The sequence below is a fragment of the Chrysemys picta genome, chromosome 13 (genome assembly GCF_011386835.1).
Source record: "Chrysemys picta bellii isolate R12L10 chromosome 13, ASM1138683v2, whole genome shotgun sequence".
Classification (NCBI taxonomy): domain Eukaryota; kingdom Metazoa; phylum Chordata; order Testudines; family Emydidae; genus Chrysemys; species Chrysemys picta.
The window spans coordinates 13,768,440-13,793,566 of NC_088803.1; the positions used below are offsets into that span (position 1 = coordinate 13,768,440).

Sequence of the window (25,127 nt, forward strand, 5' to 3'; positions counted from 1 at the left end):
TGTGGTAACTTGGGCCCATTTACCTATTCTGTCTTGTCTGTTTTTACTTGCCAGGCAGAACATTATGTCCAGACACTATAGGTGACACTAATTCTGTCTGAAATTGTATTCAATAAAGGCAAAACTGATTAAGCCTAAATTGGGTGGCCGCGTGACTCAGTTTCCCACTCTAAACTCCCAACAACCACTTACACAATTTGATAAAACTGGGTAAATCCCACATAAGTGTCCTCATCTCAGCTTCGTAAATTAATTAGGCAAAGGTGGGACCCTCATATAATAGTAACACTGCTCTACTGCCAAAATGCTTCTGAAATAAGTGTAGTCAAACTTTACTAATTCTGGGTCACTGAGAACGAAAATGATGCTTAAAATTGTTGATTGGATCTAGTTTTCAAGATATGCTATTGGGTCAGTATATACGACCCTTGACTTGGGAATGGCGGAGGATAAGTGAGTTATAAAGGGAAGGGATCTCAATTTAAACCAGAAATGACTAAAATACATCTTTGACTGGATCTGGTTAAGTGTCTCTCTTCCATTACAAATCAATAGGAGTTAAGAGTCAGATTTTTAAAGGAATTTCCATGCCTAACTCCCATTGTAATCAGTGGGAGTGAGGCTCCTAAATGCCTTTACAAATCTAGTTCCAGGATCCTAACCGGTTTAGGCAGTTTTGTAATCCCACTCAGCATTTATCTGCATCTATAGGTGCATGAATAGTTTTGAAAATCTGGCTCTTGGACTCCCCGCTCCCACTGACTTTCAATCCCTTAAACATCTTGGGAAATCCCAGCCTTGGGATGCCTACTCCATTCTTTGATCTTTATTAGGAATGCTATCTTGGATGGTGAACACTGGAAATACAGAGACTCAGCTGCCATGAAGATGGGCTTAGCTACATAGATAAATCTACATATGGGGATCTGATCCCAAGCCATTGTGTTATCATGCTGCCGGATGCAGCTACCTCAGCAGCTCTATAAACCAACGAATATCGTACAGAGTGAAACCCAACCCCAACTTTCCCTAGTAAATGATAGTACCATTCTGCACCTACGTCTCACAGCTCTGACTTTGCAAAGGAAATGCACTGGTCTGATGGCCCAGAACCTTCGTATAGCCCTTTGACATCTGAAACTTGTACCATGTGTGCTGTAATGGGCAGGACCAGCTCTGGCTTTTTGGCCACACCAAGCAAAAAAAACAAAAAAATGGGGCGGCCAGAACGGCAAAGCAAAAACAAAAAGAAACAAAAAACAAAAAACCTGCGGCGCGGACGGAGCGTGGGGGCAGGGGAACCAGCTAGTGGGTAGGAGTGGGAGGGAGCGGGCGGGAGAGAGAGAGAGAGAAGGGGGGTGCCATGGCTACAGCGGGGCGCTGCCCCGCTGCCCCTCCCGCCACTCTGCGCCGTGCTGCGCTGCGCCGCCTGCCACGTGCCGCCTGCCGTGAGGGCTCCGGTCCGGTCGGCGGGGAGGGAAGGACGAGGACAGCCCTGCCGGGCTTGCTACCGGGCGGCCGGAGCAGAACAAAAAAAAAATAAAAGCGTCCGGGCCGCCCTAGGATTGGGCCAAATGCCGCCTCGTTCAATCTGCCACCCCAAGCACCAGCTTGCTCGGCTGGTGCCTGAAGCCGGCCCTGGTAATGGGCCACTGGGAATAGCGATGGTGTAGTTCTAATGGCCAGGTCATGGGGCTGACACTCAGGTGGAACTAGAACCCGGTCTCCTATGACACTGGGCATCTTGTTCACTGTGACCTAAATATAAACCCCTTAGGACAAGAACTGTGTCTGTACAGTGCCTGTCACACTGTGGCCTCTAGGTGGTGATATTGTAATAACACTGCTCTACAGCCAAAATGCTTCTGAAATAAATGTAGTCAAACTTTACTAATTCTGGGTCACTGAGAACAAAAATGATGCTTAAAATTGTTGATTGGCTCTAGTTTTCAAGATATGCTATTGGGTCAGTATATATGACCCTTGACTTGGGAATGGCGAAGGATAAGTGAGTTATAAAGGGAAGGGATCTCAAATTAAACCAGAAATGACTAAAAGATATCTTTGACTGGATCTATGAATAAATCTATGACTGGGTTTGGACAGTACTTGCTTTTTAGGCAAAACAATGAATGATGCAATCTGAAGCTGGTATTGCGTCATACATGATATGAATTGCATTATGTTATTTCTAGAAGTCATGGATGATGCAATCATAACGAAGCTTACATCACTCTGCTGAACAAATTGCCCTATATCAGCTCTAGAAATCATACAGTGTTGTGCTGTCCTATTTGTCAGTGTTTGATTTTGCAAAGGGACACATTTCTGTTTAGCCAAAGTGAGCAGAGATGCCTCGTACTTGTGTGAACAGTGCAGATAACTTCTGCTATGTTTGTGCTGAAGTGACTTTTACATCACAAAAGTGCAGTATAACCACTGTTGTTAACAAAGCCTATCACCTATATTTTGGCTGCAAAATTGGAGATCAGGACAAGAGGTGGGCCCCACACATATTCTGCAACACTTGTGCAACAAATCTTCGCCAGTGGTTGAACAGGAAAAGGAAATCTATGCCTTTTGCATTGCCAATGATTTGGAGAGAGCCAACAGATCATACCAGGAATTGTTACTTCTGCATGGTGCCTCCAGTTGGGAAAGGTGTGTCAAAGAAGAAAAAGTGGACTGTGCATTATCCAAACATTCCATCAGCTATACCCCCAGTACCCCACGGAGAAGGACTGCCAGTTCCTGATGCACCAGAATCATTCTCACTTGAGTCAGATAAGGAAGAGGAAGAGGATGAAACTTCTGGTCCTGAACCATCAATGTCACAGGACCCACATTTTCTCCCATCCTCCTCCTCTGAATCACACCTCATAACACAAGATGAACTGAATGACCTTGTCAGGAATTTGGAACTACCCAAGAGTAAGTCAGAGCTGTTGGATGCCAGTCTACAGCAGTGGAATCTCCTGGCAGGTGATGTTAGGGTTTCCATGTTCCGTGACGGTCAAAAGGATCTTGTCCCATTCTTCTTCATGGAAGGTGATCTTGTAGCCTGCAACAACATCGATGGTGTGATGGCAGCCCTCAACATCGTTCACGATCCAGATGAGTGGAGACTGTTCATTGATTCATCGAAGACGAGTCTTAAAGCTGTTTTACTGCAGAATGGCAATGTTTTGCCATCAATTACAGTTGGTCATGCAGTCCATATGAAGGAAACCTATGACAAGATGAAAAAACTTTTGAGGTGCATAAACTATGACCAACATCAGTGGCAGCTTTGTGGCGATTTGAAGGTTGTTGCTCTCTTGCTTGGTCTGCAGACTGGATATACAAAGTACTGCTGTTTTCTCTGCGAATGGGATAGTCGTGCAAGAAATTCCCACTACATCAAGAAAGATTGGCCACTCCGACAGTCGTTGGAGCCTGGGAGGAAAAGTGTTCAGCATCAACCATTTGTTGAATCAAGGAAGATTTTATTACCACCCTTAAAGATCAAGCTGGGTCTGATGAAGAATGTTGTCAAGGCCATTGACAAAACACAAGCAACTTTCAAGTACCTCTGTAGAAAATGTCCAAGGTTAAGTGAAGCTAAGATAAAGGAAGGTGTCTTTGTTGGTCCTCAGATTCGTGAACTTCTTCGAGATGATGCATTTGACCATGCACTGCGTGGCAAGGAAAAGATGGCATGGAAAGCCTTCCAGTTAGTGGCAATAAATTTTCTCAGAAAAAACATGGCAGACAACTACAGGTTGTTGGTGGAAAACCTCTTCAAGGCATACAAAAGCCTTGGTTTCAACATGTCACTAAAGATACACTTTTTGCACTCTCATCTAGACTTTTTTCCACCAAACTGCAGAGCAGTGAGCAACGAGCATGGCGAGCGATTTCACCAGGACATTGCAACAATAGAGAAACGCTATCTGGGCAAATGGAGCCCATCAATGCTTGCAGACGATTGCTGGACAGTGACAAGAGATGCTCCATTTAATGAATACAAGAGACAAGCCAAAAAGCACCGAGTAGACACTGAATAGGACTAAACTATGTACATAACAGTTTTTTGCCTTTTGTTTCATAATAAATTGTATTTATATAACCCTTTTGCTGATTTTTAAAGTGTTACATAAACAGGACAGGTGAAATATTATCATGTAAAGCAACCATAAACACATGAAAAGACCTAGGTTTACAATTTATGATTAAAACTCTACTATCTACACAATATGCATAGACATAAAATGTAAAAACGTAAATATCTTAGAAACAGTAGCCAATCAGTTGTTTTAATGGTCATATTTGAATTCAGCACATCAAAATACATAATTAATAGCACATTTTATCTCTGAAACAAACGACTTCTCAAAAATTGTAGACCAGTGTAATCAGAGCAACCAGCAGTGGCCTGTTAGCAAACACATACATGTTAGCTTAGGCCTGGTCTACACTAGGCGTTTATGTCGAAGTTAGCGCCGTTACATTGAATTAACCCTGCACCCGTCCACACCGCGAAGCTATTTAGTTCGACATAGAGGTCTCTTAAATTCGACTTCTGTACTCCTCCCTGACGAGGGGAGTAGCGCTAAATTCGACATGGCCATGTCGAATTAGGCTAGGTGTGGATGGAAATCGACGCTAATAGCTCCGGGAGCTATCCCACAGTGTACCACTCTGTTGACGCTCTGGACAGCAGTCCGAGCTCGGATGCTCTGACCAGACACACAGGAAAAGCCCCGGGAAAATTTGAATTCCTTTTCCTGTCTGGGCAGTTTGAATCTCATTTCCTTTTTGGACATTGTGGCGAGCTCAGCAGCACTGGCAACGATGCAGAGCTCTCCAGCAGTGATGGCTGTGCAATCTCAGAATAGAAAGAGGGCCCCAGCATGGACTGATCCGGAAGTCTTGGATCTGATCGCTGTGTGGGGCGATGAGTCCGTGCTTTCGAAGCTGCGATCCAAAAGATGGAATGCAAAGATCTACGAGAAGATCTCCAAAGCCATGACAGAGAGAGGATACAGCCGGGATGCAATGCAGTGCCGCGTGAAAATCAAGGAGCTGAGACAAGGCTACCAGAAGACCAAAGAGGCAACCGGACCCTCCAGATCCCATCCCCAGACATCCCGTTTCTACGAGGCACTGCATTCCATCCTAGGTGCGGCCGCCACCACTACCCCACCACTGACCGTGGACTCTGAGGATGGGATATTGTCCACGGCCGGTTCCTAGGACATGTTAGCAAACGGGGAAGATGAGGAAGGAGATGAGGAGGACGAGGCAGTCGACAGCGCTTACAACGCTGATTTCCCCGACAGCCAGGATCTCTTCATCACCCTTACAGAGATTCCCTACCAACCGTCCCCAGCCGTTAACCCGGACACAGAATCTGGGGAAGGATCAGCCAGTAAGTGTTTTAAACATCTAAACATTTATTTTTAACAGAACAGGAATATTAAGAATAACAAAAATGGGTTTCTCATGATTAGTTTGCCCTAGGCGCTTAACGTTTCAGTCCTGGGCAGTGCAACTATTGAAAAAAAAATCTAACAATGTCCGGTTTAGCATGATTGTCCTACCCAAGCCGCTCTACTGTTTAGTCCCTGCCAGTGCAGCTACAGTAAAATGCGGTCTATATGTCCGGGGATAGAGCAGAAATCCTCCTGGGACATCTTGAGGAAGCTCTCCTGGAGGTAATTGGAAAGCCTTTGCATCAGGTTCCTGGGGAGAGCGGCCTTATTGGGTCCTGCGCCACGAGACAATCAAGTACTCAGGGATCATTGCCCTGCAGAGCAGGGTGGCATACGGACCTGGACTTTGGAGGCTTTCCCGAAGCATTCTTTCTTTCTCACTGTCTGAGATCCTCATCAGGTAGATGTCGCTCATGGTGACCTGCTTTGAATTAGGTAGGGGAATGTTAGTGTTGGGACTGTTTGCCCGTTCCTTTACTGAACTGTAACCGCTGGTTTGCAGCCACGCGGTGGAGGCGGGAGAGGGACAGCATACAGGGATCTTTCCCGGGGACAGCCGCGAGGGGGTGGGACAGGGGCAGAGTTCCTGCTTGCCGGATTGCTGGCAGCAGGGACTGGCATTGCTTTCAATGTGAAAGGAGGCCAGTGCTACTATTAAAGTTTTAAGCTGCCACAAGTCTACGGCTTACCATGTCTGCCTGCTACACAAATTCCGGTGTCCTGCCCCGCTTCTCAGATCTGCAGTGCAAGACCCCAGGCACTGAATGCGAAGGCCGAGAATTCAACCTTGTCCTGAGTGAGCATGTGATAGGTGCTGTGCATGGTCTTGTTCACAGAGAAAGACTATGTTCTATGTTCACAACTACATTTATCTTTCTGAGGAATTCACTCCCTTTTTCCCATTCCAACAGCCACATCTGCGACTGTCTCACAACCTAGCCTGGCATCACACTCCCAGAGGCTAGCGCAGATTAGGCGTAGGAAGAAGAGGACATGTTCTCGGAACTTATGGGCTGCTCCCGAGCCCAGGCAGCACAGCAGACCCAGTGGGGGGAGAACTTGTCCCAAATGCACCAAGCACACATGGAACGGGAGGAGAGGTGGCGGGAGGAAGACCAGCAGGCGACTCAAAGGCTGCTTGGATTAATGAGGGAGCAAACGGACACGCTCCGGCGCCTTGTGGATGTTCTGCAGGAACGGAGGCAGGAGGACAGAGCCCCGCTGCAGTCTATCTGTAACCGCCCTCCCCCGCCACCAAGTCCCATACCCCCCTCAACCAAAGTGCAAAGAAGGAGGGGCGGCAGAGTCCGTGCAAACTCTCACTCCACCCCTGCAGACAGCTCTAGTAGTAGAAGGCTCTCATTCCCCAAAATTTGACAAGTTCTTTCCTTCCCGCCTCACACAAGCCCCCGTCCAAGTTTCACTTCCCAGTTCCATGTGTAGTTGCTAATAAAAAATACGTTTCTGTTAATTACTGTTTCCATCATGTTCTTTTGGAGGAGCGGGGGAAGAGGGGGGAAGGGGGTTGGTAATTGGACAGGACAGTCACCTTTAGCAGGGTACATAGGCGGGGGCAGGTCCAGCAGCAGGGCACATACACAGTGCAGTCACTAGTTACCCTGGTCAGTCTGGGAGGTGGTTTTCATGTTCTGTGGTGGGGGGTGGGTTGCTCTGTGACTTTGTGGCGGGGGAGGGCAGTTACAGATCTTATGCGGCGGTCCTTATCCTGTATCACAGAGCCACGCAGCAGGGGATCTGTAACCGTCCTCCCCCTGCCACAAAGTCACATAGCGCCCCCATACACACAGTCCTGATCAGGAGGGGTGACAGGCTCCGTTGAAACAACCAGTCCACCACTGTGGAGCCTGTCAATCCTGGAGTTTAGAAGCGTCATTTGCGTCACTACACTACACCCGCTCCCCACCACAGTCTGCGTCCCTGGTTTAAAACATTCCCGCGAAAACAGTAATAAAGAAAACGGTGTTCATTAACAAATTAGAAGTAATTTTATTTCTAAACGTGTGTTGGAAGGGGGTGAAGGGGGTATGTAACTGGAGAGGATAGTCAACATTAACTGGGTAAAGAAACAGGGGCAGGTTCAGCTTCTCTGTACACAAACTTAAAAGTCACAGGTTACCCTGCTCACTCAGGAACCTAGCTTTCAAAGCCTCCCGGATGCACAGCGCGTCCTGCTGGGCTCTTCTAATCACCCGGCTGTTTAGCTGGGTGTAATCAGAAGCCAGGCTATTTGCCTCAACCTCCCACCCCGCCATAAAGGTCTCCCCCTTGCTCTCATAGAGATTGTGGAGCACACAGCAAGCTGCTATAACAATGGGGATATTGGTTTCGCTGAGATCACAGCGAGTCAGTAAGCTTCTCCATCTCCCCTTGAGACATCCAAAAGCACACTCCACCACCATTCTGCACTTGCTCAGGCGGTAGTTGAAGAGTTCTTTTTCACTGTCCAGGGCGCCAGTATAGGGCTTCATGAGCCAGGGCATTAGCGGGTAGGCTGGGTCCCCGAGGATGACTATAGACATCTCCACATCCCCAACAGTTATTTTGTGGTCCGGGAAGTAAGTACCTTCCTGCAGCCGTCTAAACAGACCAGAGTCCCTGAAAACACAAGCGTCATGAACCTTGCCCGGCCATCCGCCGTAGATGTTCGTAAAACGACCCCTGTGGTCCACCAGTGCTTGCAGCACCATGGAAAAGTAGCCCTTTCGGTTAATGTACTGGCTGGCCTGGTGGTCCGGTGCCAGGATAGGGATGTGAGTTCCATCTATGGTCCCACCGCAGTTTGGGAATCCCATCGCTGCGAAGCCACTTATGATCACCTCCACGTTTCCCAGGGTCACTACCTTTGACAGCAGTACATCAACGATTGCCTTGGCTACTTGCATCACAACAACCCCCACGGTAGATTTGCCCACGCCAAAGTGGTTCACGACTGACCGGTAGCTGTCTGGCGTTGCAAGCTTCCAGAGGGCTATGGCCACTCGCTTCTGGACAGTCAGGGCTGCTTGCATCCGGGTGTCATTGCGCTTCAGGGCAGGGGACAGCAATTCACAAAGTTCAAGGAAAGTTCCCTTATGCATGCGAAAGTTTCGCAGCCACTGGGATTCATCCCAGACCTGCAGCACTATGCGGTCCCACCAGTCAGTGCTTGTTTCCCGGGCCCAGAATCGCCGTTCCACAACATCCACATGACCCATTGCCACCGTGATGTCCTCGGTGCTGGGTCCCGTGCTTTCTGACAGGTCTGTGCTGCTCTCAGACTTCAGTCCCTCACCGCGGTGCCGTAGCCTCCTCGCCTGACTTATCTGCATCTGCCTCTGGGAAAGGTGGATGATAAGCTGCGAGGTGTTGAGAACGGCCACCACTGCAGCGATGGTCGCAGCGGGCTCCATGCTCGCAGTGCTGTGGCGTCCACGCTGTCACTGACTAGAAAAGTGCGCGAACTGATTTCCCGCCGGCGCTTTCAGGGAGGGAGGGCGGGAGTGATGGACGGATGACAACAGTTACCCAAAAGCACCCTCGACACATTTTTTTACCCAGAAGGCATTGGCGGCTCCACCCAGAATTCCAATGGGCAGTGGGGACTGCGGGAACTGTGGGATAGCTGCCCAAGGTGCACCGCTTCCAATGTCGACGCTTTCCCCATTAGTGTGGACTCACAAAGTCGAATTACTGTCCTTAGTATGGACACACACGTTCGACTTTGTAATATCGATTCCAAAAATTCGATTTAAGTAAAATCGAACTACTCTCGTAGTGTAGACATACCCTTAGTATATACCCCACGATATGAATCCCTGGCAGTTACACAAGCCTAATTAGTTTCAGAGTAGCAGCCGTGTTAGTCTGTATCCGCAAAAAGAAAAGGAGTACTTGTGGCACCTTAGAGACTAACACATTTATTTGAGCATAAGCTTTCATGGGCTACACCCCACTTCATCAGATCCATAGAATGGAACATATAGTGAGGAGAGATATATACATACAGAGAACATAAAAAGGTGGGAGTTCCCCTCCCAACTCTAAGAGGCTAATTAATTAAGATGGGCTATTGTCAGCAAGAGAAAAAAAACTTTATACACCAATACACACATTGAATCTATTTCCCAATGTTAAGTATCCTCACACCCTCTTGTCAAACTGTCTTAAATGGGCCATCTTGATTATCAGTACACAAATTTTTTTAAAGGGGGTGTCTATACTGTATAATGGGCACCAGGGCACCAGAGTGTGGGGCTGCTGGAGGGTCAGGCAATGGTCAGAAATGATGTCAAAGACTTTGCTTTTTCAGCTCCTGCAGCTTTACACTCTCTTGTTCGTACAAAGCAGTGTATTTCCCTTCTGTCAGAGCCAATCCCCAGCCTCAGAGCAGTAAGGAAAATTAATTAATACTAAGGGAATTAATTACTCCAACAGTGTAACTATTTGTTACAGCTAATATACTGCCCGCCCTATGCTCGAGAAGGTGGCCAAGGTCAGGAGATGTGCTTGGATCTGGTATGGTCCTTGATCATTTTCCATTCATCATTGTTCAGAGTGGGCTTGATTTGCAAAGGGGCTGAGGTCTCATTAAGTTCAGTGGGAGTTTCAGGTCTCAAATGTTGCTGTAAATTAGAACCAATGGCTTGATAAGTGTCTGGAGAATAAAGTCACAAATAATTCACCTGCGGGAGCAGAACCTTTTCCCACTAGGCCCCGAATAGACATTTCATGCAGAGCAACAAGGATGATGGAACGGCCTGTAACTGTCGCCTAATAACATTTCCCTACGGAGCTAGTGCTGTAGTTTGTGTCTTTGAAAAAACACGAGATAATCTCTTCCAGGGCCGGCTCCACGTTTTCTGCCGCCCCAAGTGGCAAAAAAAAAAAAAAAAAAAAAGCCGCAGCAGAGCAATGGCACCCATTCCACTCTTCAGTGGTAATTCCGTGGCAGGTCCTTCGCTCCGAGAGGGACTGAGGGACCCGCCGCTGAATTACTGCCAATCGGAATGGTGGTGGTGGAGGGTCTGGTTGGAGTCAGGGGACAAAGAGACTCGGCTGGGGCGGCGCATGACTACCATGATGGGTTGGGTTGGAGAGGCTGAAGATCCTCACTGGAGTGAAAGAAGATAGGAGCCAAAATGACTGGACAACAGAGTATACGAATCACATAAAGTAGAATAAAAAATAGAAAAAATAATACATTTATGAAAAGTGCAAAATAAATGTAAAATAGTAATAATGAATAAAATACAAAAATATTAACAGACTTATAAAAAGTAAAATAATAAAAAAATTGTAAAATACATAAAAACTATAAAAGGGGAAATAAAATAAAATGAAACTTAAAATATATATAAACAGCAATAAAATCAAAAAGGAAATACACATAAAATATATTAAAAAGGTAAAAATATAACTATTAAGAAAAAACACACACACAAAAAGAAAGAAAAAAGAAGTACAATTGTAAAACAGAGGACGAGAGTCCATGGGGCTTGTGCTCCTATATCATAGGTGAGGAGCTTTGGTGTGTGCCCCTGTGTCCCCCTCTCTGCCCCGCATGTGGACAGGGCTAGACAGCAGTCTCACTCCGGCCATGCAGCCACCCCAGCCTGGGAGTGAGGGGCGGTGCCCTCCCGGGCTTCCGGACCCACAGACAAAGCCTGGGGGGAACCACTCCCATTTATACTTGCTGGACACAAGGCTCTTGCTTGTGTTGTACAGGAGGCTAAGCGACCCCCCTGTTATACACTGAGCAATGAGGGCTCCCTCCGTGTGGGTCAGAGGCGAGACCCTGCGCTCCAGGGATGAGGTAGCTGGTGGACTGACCCCACAACCACCAGGCACCTCTTCCATCAGTGTGGGGTCCCATGCGGAGCGGATAAAGCACACGACCAATATGGTTGCAAGCTGAATCCAATCCTGTTTATTACAAGCTTTCTTTTATAGTTTTTCTTAACATTACATAACACAATTAGGCTATAATCACACATCTACCGATTGGACAAGAAGGAGAATCATGTGTTTATCACATGTATAGCCCCACACCAATTGGTTCAACCGTTCCTTACATAAGGCCATGATTTATTACCTTTACCTCATTTTATATAATCCCTAGACCACCAGGGGGCCTTACATTAGGCCATGATTTACTACTTTTACCTTATCTTATATAATCCCTAAACCACCAGGGGGCGCCTTTGTCTTACAAGGCCATGAGCCATTGCCTGGCAAGTGTCCCATCGTGACCCTTTTCTCCTCATGGAACTTTTCATTAGGTTGGCGTAAGGATGATACATCCCCACACATCAGTGGACGGTGACCCTGACTCCGGGAGAGACCTCCGGTAGAGCGAGAGAGAGACGGGGTGTCCCTCGGCTGGGCCCCCTGGGGCAAGATTCAGCCCAGCCGCACCGGGATACACAAGGTATTAGGTGGAAAGGGGAAGGAGAGAGAGAGCCAGGCTGGAGGCCTCCAGGCTCTGCTGACCTCTCTGAACCAGCCTGAGTGGGGGCCGTCGGGGCTTTTCCCAGCTTGTACCCAACTCACACAACCTTGTGACACAGGTCCGGGCCAAGCCTTCCGAATGAGGGGAGAGAAAAGGGCAACGCTGCCTCTGCCCGGGATGTGCAGGGAATCACCCCACCCTCCTGGAACTGCCCTTTGTGCATCCAGCTGGGATTGTAGCTCACTGAGACTTCCAGAGCCTGGCCCCAGTGCGGTCACACCGTAAGGGAGAACAGAACCACCTGCCTTTAAAATTCAACTGTATCTGGGGTGACCACACCTGTATTTCAAGTTCCCTAATAGAGGACACTGCTGTGGGGGGGTGAGCTCAAGGGGGTATTTTGGGGTGCTGGGGGGGTTGTGTACTGGGAGATGGTATTTGGGAGGTGCTGGACAGAGTATTTGGGGTGTGTAAAAGCAGGGGCGCCTCTCGGGACTGGGGGACCTCCCGCAGGCATGCCTCTGAAGGTAGCCTGACTGCCGTCCTCAGGGCGACCGGCAGGCCGCACCCCGTATTTTGCCGCCCCAGGCAGGTGTTGCTGTGCTGCCAGTGCTCTCCTGACAGTGAGATGGCAAAGTTTGCAGATGATACTAAACTACTCAAGATAGTTAAGACCAAAGCAGATTGTGAAGAACTTCAAAAAGATCTCACCAAACTAAGTGATTGGGTAGCAAAATAGCAAATGAAATGTAATGTGGATAAATGTAAAGTAATGCACACTGGAAAAAATAACCCCAACTATACATACAATATGATGGGGGCTAATTTAGCTACAACTAATCAGGAGAAAGATCTTGGAGTCATCATGGATAGTTCTCTGAAGGCGTCCATGCAGTGTGCAGCGGCAGTCAAAAAAGCAAACAGGGTGTTAGGAATCATTAAAAAAGGGATAGAGAATAAGACAGAGAATATCTTATTGCCCTTATATAAATCCATGGCATGCCCACATCTTGAATACTGCGTACAGAGGTTCAGAGAAGGGCAACTAAAATGATTAGGGGTTTGGAATGGGTCCCATATGAGGAGAGATTAAAGAGGCTAGGACTTTTCAGCTTGGAAAAGCGGAGACTAAGGGGGATATGATAGAGGTATATAAAATCATGAGTGGTGTGGAGAAAGTGAATAAGGAAAAGTTATTTACTTGTTCCCATAATATAAGAACTAAGGGCCACCAAACGAAATTAATGGGCAGCAGGTTTAAAACAAATAAAAGGAAGTTCTTTTTTACACAGCGCACAGTCAATCTGTGAAACTCCTTGCCTGAGGAGGTTGTGAAAGCTAGGACTGTAACAGGGTTTAAAAGAGAACTGGATACATTCATGGAGGCTAAGTCCGTTAATGGTTATTAGCCCAGATGGTTAAGGAGTGGTGTCCCTAGCTTCTGTTTGTCAGAGGGTGGAGATGGATGGCAGGAGAGAGATCACTGATCATTACTGGGCTGGATGGACGTTTGGTTGGATCCAGTATGGCCATTCTTATGTCTTATGTCACAGAAATCCATCCTGTCTGTTCATCCCTTAACTTCGTTCCTTAACTCCTTGTTCTGAACCATGATTTTCCATATCTTGCTTTTGGACACAGCATTCCACGTCCTGGTCTGTGAAGGTTCCCCACAATTTGTACTAAGCTATTGAATTAATGTATCTTGACTTTTACAAATTTCTTATCTGCTTATGTTAAATACTAAGTTATACTGTTGCTTGGTAGTGTGAGGTGTAGGTTAGCATGAGTGCACAGAACACTGGGAAGAACATACGCTAATTCAGTTTGTAGAACTGCCATGTATTCACATAATGGTGTGTATACTAACTTAATACATGTGTTCACTGACAGGACACAGCTTGTTTCTCTGATTATTATTGTATAAGGGCAACACCTTTGCTAAATTAATTAACAAAGCAGAGATGAGAGCATTTATGTGGGCTTTACCTTTTTTATCAAATTGTGTACATTGTTGGGAGTGTAGAGTGGGAAACCGAGTCACATGTCCATCCAATTTAGGCTTAATCAGTTTTGCCTTTATTTAATACAATTTAAAACAGAATTAATCTTACTTGTAGTGTCTGGACATACATTTCTGCCTCACAAGTAATAACAGACAAGACAGAATAAGTGAATGTTCCCAAGTTAAGACATTCTGGGGCACTGAAAAGTCCTTCCTTCCTCCATGATGTCAGTCCTCCTCACCTGCCTGGATCTCCTGTTCGGGTCCTTCGGTTTCATTCGTCGATTTCTGATCCAGCATTTCTCTAGCCCATTTTTATATGTATTTTCTTATTTTTTATGTAATTTACATATGTATTTTATACATATTTTTACATATGTACATATGTTTTTGTATACGTATATATATATATACATAATTTTACATATTTTATACATATTTTCATACATTTGCACATTTTCTGTTGCTTAATTTTCCAACATTCTTTAGTCAACACATTATCCATTGAATTTTACATAACTTGTTCATTAATTATGAACAAATGTTAATCATCTAATATCTACAATTTTCTTGATGTACAGTGCTTCTTTGACTCGGGAATCACCAGGTGAAACTCTCTGCTCTGCGTTAAGCAGAATGTCAGACTAGATGATCAGCATTGGTCCCTTATGGCCTTTTAATCAATGAATCTATGATATACGATCTGTTAGCATAGACTGCTGAACCTGTGCAAAATGCCATGGAATTCAAGAGCCAGCTTCAAGAGTTGTTGTGTGATCTGATCAGGGTAGGCATTGAAAGATCCATCAGAGTCTTACATAGGAAACTGTTCATAAGTGCTGAGAAATATTATTTAAAATTAGGCAACAGGGAGCACTGGGGAAATCCATTAGACAGCCAAAAAACCTCAGCCCAACCCAACCCAAATCCTAAAATGCTGCAATGGATCGACAGAGCAGGAAAAGGAAAAGCCTAAATGGAGTTGTCTGTAGAGATGGTCTGGATTTTTCCATCATTAAAATTTTGGTGAAAATTGTAAAATTTGCAAAAACCAAGGTGAACATTTTATGAAAGGATTTCCATTTTAAGCTTCTTTTTTCTTTGACATTCCAGATTTTGAAGATATTTAAAATTTGGGTTTTTTTGGTAACACAAGTTTCTCTTCCCATTCTCCTGATAGGTTTACAAGTCCATTTTTTTCAAATGGCAACATTTTAATTAAAAAGTGAGGGTCATCGGCAGTATTTCAACAAAACATGTATGCATTTCCCTCATTCCCCCTGTTTTAAGTAAGTCTAATTTTCATTCTCTGTTTTCGCCGATTGTGTGAAAAGATGCTCCTCTCTACTGTTTTTCTAAAGGCTCCCTTCACGTCTTTGTTCCTCAGAGTGTATATTATGGGGTTCAATACAGGTGCTGCAACTGTGATCACGAGGGAAATCATTTGATCACTCTTTGGGGTGGAGATAGACTTGGGCCTCAGGTAGGTAAAAAGGTCCATTCCGTAGAACAAAGTCACCACCCTGAGATGGGAGGAGCAGGTGGAGAAGGCTTTATGCCTTCCCTCTGCCGTCGGCAGCTCTAGGATAGTGGAGATAATGCAGATGTAGGACAGGGTTATCAACAAAAAAGGGCCCATAATGAACAAAACTGACACAGTCAAGACCATAATCATATTTTTGGATATGTCCATGCATGCCATCTTCAACACTGGTGGGATGTCACAGAAGAAGTGGTGGATGCGGTTGGAGCCACAGAAGGGCAGACTGAAGATCCAAGTGGTCTGAACTACTTCCACTGAGATGCCGATGATCCATGAAGTACCCATGAGCTGTGCACATGCCTGGCCACTCATGATAGTTCTGTAGTGCAGGGGGTGACATATGGCGATGTAGCGGTCGTACGCCATGGCTGCTAAGAGGCAGCATTCACGTCAGGCCCATGATGGAGATGATGTACATCTGGGCAGTGCAGCCCGCAATGGTGATGGTCTTTTGGTCCACCAAGAGGTGAAGCAGCAGCTGAGGGACCACACTGCTGGTGTAGTATATTTCCAAGAATGACAGGTTCACCAGGAAGAAATACATGGGGGTGTGGAGTGAGGGGTTTAGCTTTATAAGAAGGATAACAAGCAGGTTCCCCATCAGGGCGACCAGGTACGTGACCAGAAGCACCAGGAACAGAACGATTTGCAGCTTGTTAAGGTTTGAAAACCCCACCAGGATGAACACATCAGAGATGGTCTGGTTCTCTCCAGGGTCACTCTCAGAATAGGTCATCTGTAAGGGTGGCAAAGAAAGAGACTGAATCTGAGGAATACTAAACATGTGGATGTGAATCAAACAATTCATACTGGTTTCCTTTCTGTTGGGATGCTTCAGACTAAAACCTGCTGCAATTCTGTATAGAAATATATAACTGGACCCAATCATCATCAGGCATAAGCTGGTGTAGCCACATTGATGTCAATCAAGCTGTGCCAATATAGGTCAGCTGGAGAGCCGACCACTTTGACACCAGTGGAACTACAGCTGATTTACAACAGACGGGGGTCTGATGAATTGACTCTGAATGAACTACATCACTTTATACCAGCAATGGAGGTATACCAGTTTCCAGCATCGCGGGTTCTATTCTTCTTCTTTGAACACATTTTTTGTCTGTCTCCATGGAAATTAAAAAAGGGATCTTTTCTCCTTTCTGCGTTTCTTTTGTTTTCCCCTCAGGAATGTTATTCTATTCTATAACCATGTTTACCAAAATAAGATTTCGCAAAGAGGGTAATTATTTATATTTATTTATTTATTTTTGTGGCATCCCAGGAAGCTTCTCAGGAAGGTGGGAGATTAGCATCTTCAAAGTCGTATTGTTCTCCCCAATGGCCAATCCAGACTGATTGCATTCTGTGTGGTGGGCGTTTTCCAGGTGTAAACCAACTTGTAATTGTTACATAGTCAATAGTCCTAAATTCAAATACAGTAATGATACATGCATATACATAGGATAATCATATTCAGCAGATCATAAACTTTCCAATGATCTTTCACAAGACCCATCTTGCATAATATACATCTTAGATATGCTATAACCATATTATAACATTATTTCTATGAAGAATATGGGCTATAGTGTTTCACACACACATCCATAGATAGATAGATAGATAGATAGATAGATAGATAGATAGATATGAATACAGACACAACCCAGATGCTCAGAAACACACACTCTAAGATTCTCTGCCACTGTATGGAAAATTCAAATGAAGAAACCAATGACGTAATCCTGGTCCCATTGCCGACTGGGGCACAACACAATGGACTTCCGTGGGAGAATGGTTGGGGGCTTAAGTCATTCATCAATAGCCTACCTTGTTTAAGAAGAGTAGTTCCCTCTCCCAGCTGCAGACACTAAGTGTGTCGAAGGAAAGAGAGGTGTTTTTATTTCATTCACTGGCTTCTGGGACCTACTCCCTAAAGGAAATTTCTTGTAATATTCTTCAAAGGAAGAACAATACTGCCTCAACCTGCAACAAAACAAAATTCACTAGGGAAATCATTTCGTAGAAAGTTGTATCATCAATCATCATCATCGTGTGTATTTACTAGATGAAAATCATAATAGGATTTACTAACTGTGGTAAATTGTGTGATAAAATTTTGTCTAGAAGAAGGAATGATTTGTCCAAAGCAACACAACACAGAGTCGGGGTTGACTAAGGTACAATGCCCAAGGCTCATGACTCCGGTTCCCCGATGTTCAGATTGTGTGCCCCATTCTTGTCTCAGAACCACGATTAGAACCCAGGAGCTCAGACTCCCAGTACCAACTGCTCTAAACATTAGACCCCACTCCCCTCCCAGAGCTGGGAATAGAACCCAGGAGTCTTCAGTCTTAGACTCCACTGTCCCAATCACAGGGCCCATTTCCCTCCTAGAGGACCAGATCCAAAGCCCATCGAAGTCAGTGGGACTATTCCCTTTTACTCCAGTAAGTTTGCAGTGGGACCAGAATCAGGGCTAGTTCCCAGGAGCATTAGAATAAACTCTGTGTGGAAGCTGAGAGGTGCTGGGGGTAGTGCGCTTCAGGGAGTGGGGTGATGAGCTCAGCTGGGAGCACTCTCAATTCTAAGACAGTGTTGACCCCATTACTCCAGATGGAAGAAGGAGGCTGTGCTATTGGGACTGTGGTGGGATTCTCAGTTTGAGGCACACTTCCCCCTTAGTCAGTGCTGGAAGCAATGCCCCAGTGTAGCACCAGTGGGCGCTGATCTATAGGGATGGGCCTGGAGGGCTCTGTGGGATGCTCTCAGCTTCATTGATCCCAACGTCCCAGTTCAGCAGCAAGGGGCGCTGTACAGCAGGGAATAGGGTGGAGGACTCATTAAGGGACATTCTCCTCTGTGGGTCAGTGTAACCCCCAAGCTCCAGAGCAGCTCCAAGGGATGACATGCTGCAAAGAGCTGGGTGGGGTCTCACCTAGTGGGGCTCGGTTGTCTCTTGGTCCATGCTGACCCCTTGTGCTTCAGCAGGGCACCACGTGGCCCTGTGCCCCAAGGAGCAAGGTGAGGGGCTCAGATGTGGACCATCTCCCATCAGAATGGCTGCTTAGCACAGTGCCCCAGCATGGCGCTTGGGAGATCTCTGCTGCAGAGGGTGGGTAGGGTGGATTAGCAGGGGGCGCTCTCCCCTTAAAGTTGGTGCTGACCCTCAGCAACTCATCACAGTGGAAGGGGACACTGTTTCTGGTGGATGTTATATCTTTTGGATGAGCTGTAAATGAAAGATCTTTCCTGACCACCGTGGCCATGAATGAGTCTATGGGGCTGTTTACAAGTGGAGGGGGCAGCAGTGGCACATACACGCACATTGAGCATGGCTCATTTCCTCCTGTGGGGGGGACAGTCACTCACTCACTCACATGTGCACGCACATACAAACTGAGAATGGCTCATTACCCCAAGCAGGTAGAGACAGTCTCTCTCTCTCTCTCTCTCTCTCACACACACACACACACACACACAGACTCTCACACGCACACATGCTGAGCAGGGCTCATTCTCTCCATCTGTGGACAACAATCTGTTGCCTGATCTATTGAATGTATCTTGATCATATTACCAGTTTACTTCCCCTATTCATCATTCTGAAACTTGGTAGGTTCTTGTCCCAAGATCAGGCCCAGTATTATCAGAATCACTGTTCAGTTGGGAACCCCCATATGCATGGTTGCAACACTCACACTTAGGAGATTACATTATATGGAAAATGGATTTATTAACACAGTTAGGAAATTCACAAACACTCCATCCCAGCACGGCAGGTAGCCATAATACAGAAGGAGCTGAGCATCCCTATACTTACACTACCCCTTGCAAAACAACCCAAAGAGTTAAGTACAGAGGGGTAGCTGTGTTAGTCTGGATCTGTAAAAAGCATCAGAGAGTCCTGTGGCACCTTTAAGACTAACAGATGTATTGGAGCATAAGCTTTCGTGGGTGAATACCCACTTCGTCAGACTCATGTAATGGAAATTTCCAGAGGAAGGTATAAATATGCAGGCAAGAATCAGTCTGCAGATAACGAGGTTAGTTCAATCAGGGAGGAAGAGGTCCTCTGCTGGCAGTTGAGGTGTGAACACCAAGGGAGGAGAAACTGCTTTTGTAGTTGGCTAGCCATTCACAGTCTATGTTTAATCCTGATCTGATGGTGTCAAATTTGCAAATGAACTGAAGCTCAGTCCAAAGAGAAACCACTGAGCTTCAGTTCATTTGCAAATTTGACACCATCAGATCAGGATTAAACAAAGACTGTGAATGGCTATCCAACTAGCCCAATGACCCCAATGCTAGCATTTCTCCAGCATTGGGCTCATTTTCATATGTGTTCTCATACATGTTGCTATTCTCAATTGCCCCCAATCTTTATCCAACACATTATCCATTGAATTTTACAGAGCCTATATAGTATTCATGCACAAGTGTTAATAACCTAATGCCTAAAATGTTCTTGCTGAATTTGTAGTTTCTGGAACATGTTGCCCTAGGCCACTCTGCTTCTAAGTTTCTCAGAGAAAGGGAGTTTTTTTGTTTATCATTACATGTATGTAACTCTCACTTCTTCCAACATGACACATTGCTTATCTTCTTAACAGTATCATTTTAAACAAATCAGCAAATTCTATCAAAGAGAAATAATAAAAGCCAAGACATACAGCCAGCCAGTGCATCTTAAAAATGCATTACAGGGATATTTAGGGAAAGAAGGCATATAGTCCTGTAATTGCTGAGCTAGGGATAGAGGTTTTAAATTTGGTATTTATTATACGTAGGAAGTGATATAGGTAGACAAGCCAACAGAGTAGTATTTCTCATTATAAGAATATACAAATGTATGTTATCATATAGTTATACAAAGATGTACCATATACACAGGCTTTTGGTGCAATATTGTGATACATTGATCGGACCACTTATATGAGTTTATAACACAGCTATTATTTTACATATGTAATATAAGCTATGTACAGTGCTTCTCTGACTCAGGAATCACCAGGTTGAAATTCTCTGCCCTGCGTTAAGCAGGATGTCAAACTAGATGATCAAAATGGTTCTCTATGGCCTTTTAATCAATGAATCTATGGTATGCACCATGATCTGCTAGCATAGGCTCTGAACCTGTGCAAAATGATATAGAAGTCAGTAGCCAGCTCCTCGAGTTGTTGTTTGACCTGATCATGTTAGGCATTGAAAGATCCATCAGAGTCTTACACAGGAAGCCATTCATAAGTGTTGAGGAATGTTATTTAAAATTAGACCAGAGGGAGCACTGGGGAAATGCAATCAAGAGACAGGCCAAAAAAATCCAACCCAGGAAAAGGAGAAGCCTAAATATACTTTTCTGTAGAGCAAGTTGGAATTTTTCAAGTATTAAAATTTTGATGAAAATTGTTAAAATTGCACAAACCAAGGTCAGTGTTTCATGAAATATTTCTCATTTTGAGCTTATTTTTTGCTTTGACATTTCACATTTTGAAGATATAAAATCAAGACACTACTTGGACTACATTTTCTCATTTGATTTTTCAGTGAAGTTTAAATCCTGTTAATAGGTTCTATCAAATTTTCATCAAAATTTAAATATTTAAAACATTTATGAGTTTCTTTTCCCATTTTCCCGACAGGTTTACAAGAGGTCAAAGTTTTTCAAATGGCAAAATTTCAATTAAAAAAATGAGGGTCATCAGGAGTAATTCAACAAATTGTTTATGAATTTTCCTCATTCCCCCTGTTTTAATTAACTCTATCTTTCATTCCCTGTTTTCTCTGGTTGTGTGAAAAGATGCTCTTCTCTACTGTTTTTCTAAAGGCTCCCTTCACGTCTTTGTTCCTCAGAGTGTATATTATGGGGTTCAACACTGGTCCCACAATTGTGTTCATGAGTGAAAGCATTTGATCACTCTCCAGGGTGAAGCTAGACTTGAGCCCCAGGTAAGTGATAAGAGCCATTCCATAGAACAAAGTCACCACCATGAGGTGGGAGGAGCAGGTGGAGAAGGCTTTATGCCTTCCCTCCACCGATGGCAGCATGAAGATGGTGGAAATAATGCAGATGTAAGACAGGATTATCAATAAAAAAGGGCCTATGATTAACAGAACTGACACAGTGAAGACCATAATCTCATTTTTGGATGTATCCGTGCATGCCATCCTCAACACTGGTAGGATATCACAGAAGTAGTGGTGGATGCGGTTGGAGCCACAGAAGGGCAGGCTGAAGATCCAAGTGATCTGAGCTACTTCCACTGAGATGCCAATGATCCATGAAGCACCCACAAGATGTGCACACGCCCGGCCACTCATGATAGTTTTGTAGCTCAAGGGGTGACATATGGCCACGTAACGGTCATACGCCATGACTGCTAGGAGGCAGCATTCCGTCAGGCCCATGATGGTGATGACATACATCTGGGCAGCGCAGCCCGCAATGGTGATGGTCTTTTGCTCCACCAGGAGGTGAATCAGCAACTGAGGGACCACACTGGTGGTGTAGCAGATTTCCAAGAATGACAGGTTCACCAGGAAGAAATACATGGGGGTGTGGAGTGAGGGGTTTAGCTTTATAAGGAGGATAACAAGCAAGTTCCCCATCAGGGCTAACAGGTAGGTGACCAGAAGCACCAGAAACAGAACGATTTGCAGCTTGTCAAGGTTTGAAAACCCCACCAGGATGAATACATCAGAGATGGTCTGGTTCTCTCCTGGGTTGCTCTCAGAATAGATCATCTGTATGGGGTGACAAAGAAAGATACTGAATCTGAGATTCTATTTTTCCTCTTCGAACTCAATTTTTTCAGTCTACATAAAAAATCAAAAAGGGATATTTCTTTCTTTCTTTCTTTCTTTCTTTCTTTCTTTCTTTCTTTCTTTCTTTCTTTCTTTCTTTCTTTCTTTCTCCTCTGAGAATGTTATTCTTTAGCCACATTTACCAAATAAGATTTCTCAAATGAGGGCAAATGCTGATCTCATTCGGCTCTTAATCATGAGAATTGTTATATGAATGCAAGTATTCCCACTGCAGTTACAAGTCACAAAAGTGAGGACTACTCACATGAATAAACTGATGCTGCTGAATCCAATTGGTTTGAAGCCCTTTGAAGAATGAGAAGCATGATAAATGGTGAAAACAATGGGGGATTTTGGCCTTTTGTGTACTAAAAATGTTATTCTTCCCTAAATATTAGAGAACAATTGCAATCATTCCATCCTTTATCATCACAGTATCTGAAATGCATTTGTTTCTCTCAACATACAAAAGAAGAGCTAGGGCCAGTACCTTTGCTGGTGTAAATTTTAACAGCTCCATGGGTATAAAAAGAGCTATACTTATTTACACCAATTGAAGATCTTTGTCTTATGACATTGCTATAAAGAATTTTACAAGAATGAAGATCCTAGAATGTTAGAAGGTTTTCCACAGATGTTTTACTTCAAGGTTACTTGTTGACAAGGAACTTCCTAATAATGGGCATGAAAGTGAAATGACAGAGTTGAAATAAAAATGAGCAATAACAAAGATATTGTATTTTGCATACCCTTAGCACCTTCAATACGTGGCTCTCAAAGCAACGCATCAAATAATAGTGAGCTACTAAGGGGGAAATGGGAAATGATTAGGGGAATGATGGGGTGAAGAGACTGGGTTTACACTGCGAGTCAGCATTCCTGATACCTGAAACTCTGCCATCGCTACAGAACCATTCTCCTGGAAATTGAACACACACACACACACACATACACACACATTAAAAGGGAATGAAGTAGAGAAAATTAAATCCAATAACCAAAGCACACTGTAGTGGAGCTCTATGCAGAGTGCACTACACAGAACAATTTAAAACAAAAGGGAATGTTTTTCTCTAAATAGCGAGACCTGGGGAAGAGGTGGGAATTCTTCTGCCTCTCTTAAGAGATACTCTGGGGAGCCTCTATTGATGTTTGTGAGTACTTTCCTCACCACGACCATTGCACTAAATGCAGAGCTGGCTGGAAAATGTGAAATTCCAATATTCCAATATTTGTTTTCACCCTGAATTTATATGAAAAGTTGAAATAGCGAAACCCCTAATTTCGATTCAGAAGAGTCTATATGAAATCAAATGGAAAATTGAAAACTGCCATTGACATCAACATTTTTTCATGGAAAATATCAATACTGAGGAAATCATAGTTTCAGAAGGGATTTGGATTTATTTCTTTATTTGTTGGCTGACATTTGGATGGGCAAATGTAGAAATTTACTCATCATTAGGAGTAAGGTCTGTATAGATGCTTTTCACTGGCAGTTGAGTGATATTTTCACAGCTCTTGAAGGCATCTGGACACTCCATTTATATACAGGAGAACATGAAATCAACAAAAGAAACAGACATTATGTGTAGAGCCCTGCAAATCCGCAGGTATCCGCTTTATATCCGCGGATATCCGTGGACTATTTTTGCAGATAGCAGCGCAGATTCAGATACAATTTTTTTACGTGTGCAAGGCTCTGATGGTAGCAGCCGGGTGGTCAGCTGTGAGGAGCTGCAGTGCGGACCCTCTACATGCACTGGGCGGAGGTCCTGGGGGCAGGGACACGGGCCGGGGGCTGCTCTGGGCTCCATCCAGGGCAGGTGGATGGTCCATTGCAGCTCCCCACAGATGCCCACCCAGCTCTTACCATGGCCGGCCTGCGGCTCCAAGCAGGCCCCCCTGCCGGAGCCAGAGAGCTGTGCTGGCAGCTGTGGGGAGCCTGGGTTCCTCCACCTGCCCTGGGCGGAGGGCCCGAGCAGCCTCCAGCCCATGTCCCTGCCTCCCAGACCCCGCCTAGGGCCAGTGCAGGGATGCAGGCTCCCTGCAGTTGCCAGTGCAGCTCTCTGGCTCCAGAGGGAGGTGGAGGGGCTCAAAGCCCTAGCCTGGCCATCCTAAGAGTCAGGAGGGCAACTGTGCAGAGTCGCCGTGGTCGCTCCACCTGCCCGGTGTGTGGGTTCTGAGTAGCCCCCGGGCAGTTCCACAGGTCACCCTCCCCTCCATCTCCAGCAAGGCCAGCATGGAATCCAGACGGGGACCGCGGCAGACCCTCCACCTGCCCGTGGGGTGGGGTGAGGGGATGAGAGCAGCCCCAGGCTGTGTTCCCACCCCACAGGATCCCCACCTGGCTGAGGGCAGGTGGAGGGTCCGCGACTCCCACACAGCTCTCCCCGACCATGCTCAGGCAGAGGTGGGTCTCAGAGCCTCAGCCTGGCCATGGTAAGTAGAGCCCTGCAAATCCACAGATATCTGCAGATATCCACATCCATGCATGTGAATGTCTGCAGACAATTTTTGTGGATTGTGTATCGGATGCAGATATGCATTTTTTGTATCTGTGCAGGGCTCTCATTATGTGGAGAGAGGGTTGAAGTAAATTCAGCTAAAAGAGACAACCACTTAACTCTTGGGCACCAGGTGTGGTGCATTCACCATGGTCGGATCCTAGGAGTGGACTCTCCTATTAAAAGAGATCAGATTGAGCTCTCCCAGCCAACTGTATTCAGATCCAAATAAAAGACCCATCTCAAGAAAAACATTTCCATTTTGATTCAATGGATGATGATAAGGATTGGGGAACTGAGGGCAGTAAGGACGAGAGGAGGGAGAAGCAAGAAACACCACCAACAAAAC

At 45.3% G+C, this 25,127-nt stretch overlaps 1 protein-coding gene and 2 pseudogenes across 1 annotated transcript; all 3 read right to left on the reverse strand.

Annotated features, from left to right (window-relative positions):
- The window catches only part of LOC135975143 (paired amphipathic helix protein Sin3a-like), a 365,185-nt pseudogene that overhangs the window by 44,407 nt on the left and 295,651 nt on the right, over positions 1-25,127 (reverse strand).
- Positions 15,213-16,206, reverse strand: LOC135975440 (olfactory receptor 10A4-like; annotated as a pseudogene).
- LOC135975441 (olfactory receptor 10A4-like) lies at positions 21,219-22,211 on the reverse strand. The gene has a single exon (XM_065566490.1). The coding sequence runs from the start codon at positions 22,209-22,211 to the stop codon at positions 21,219-21,221; it is 993 nt and encodes a 330-aa protein (XP_065422562.1).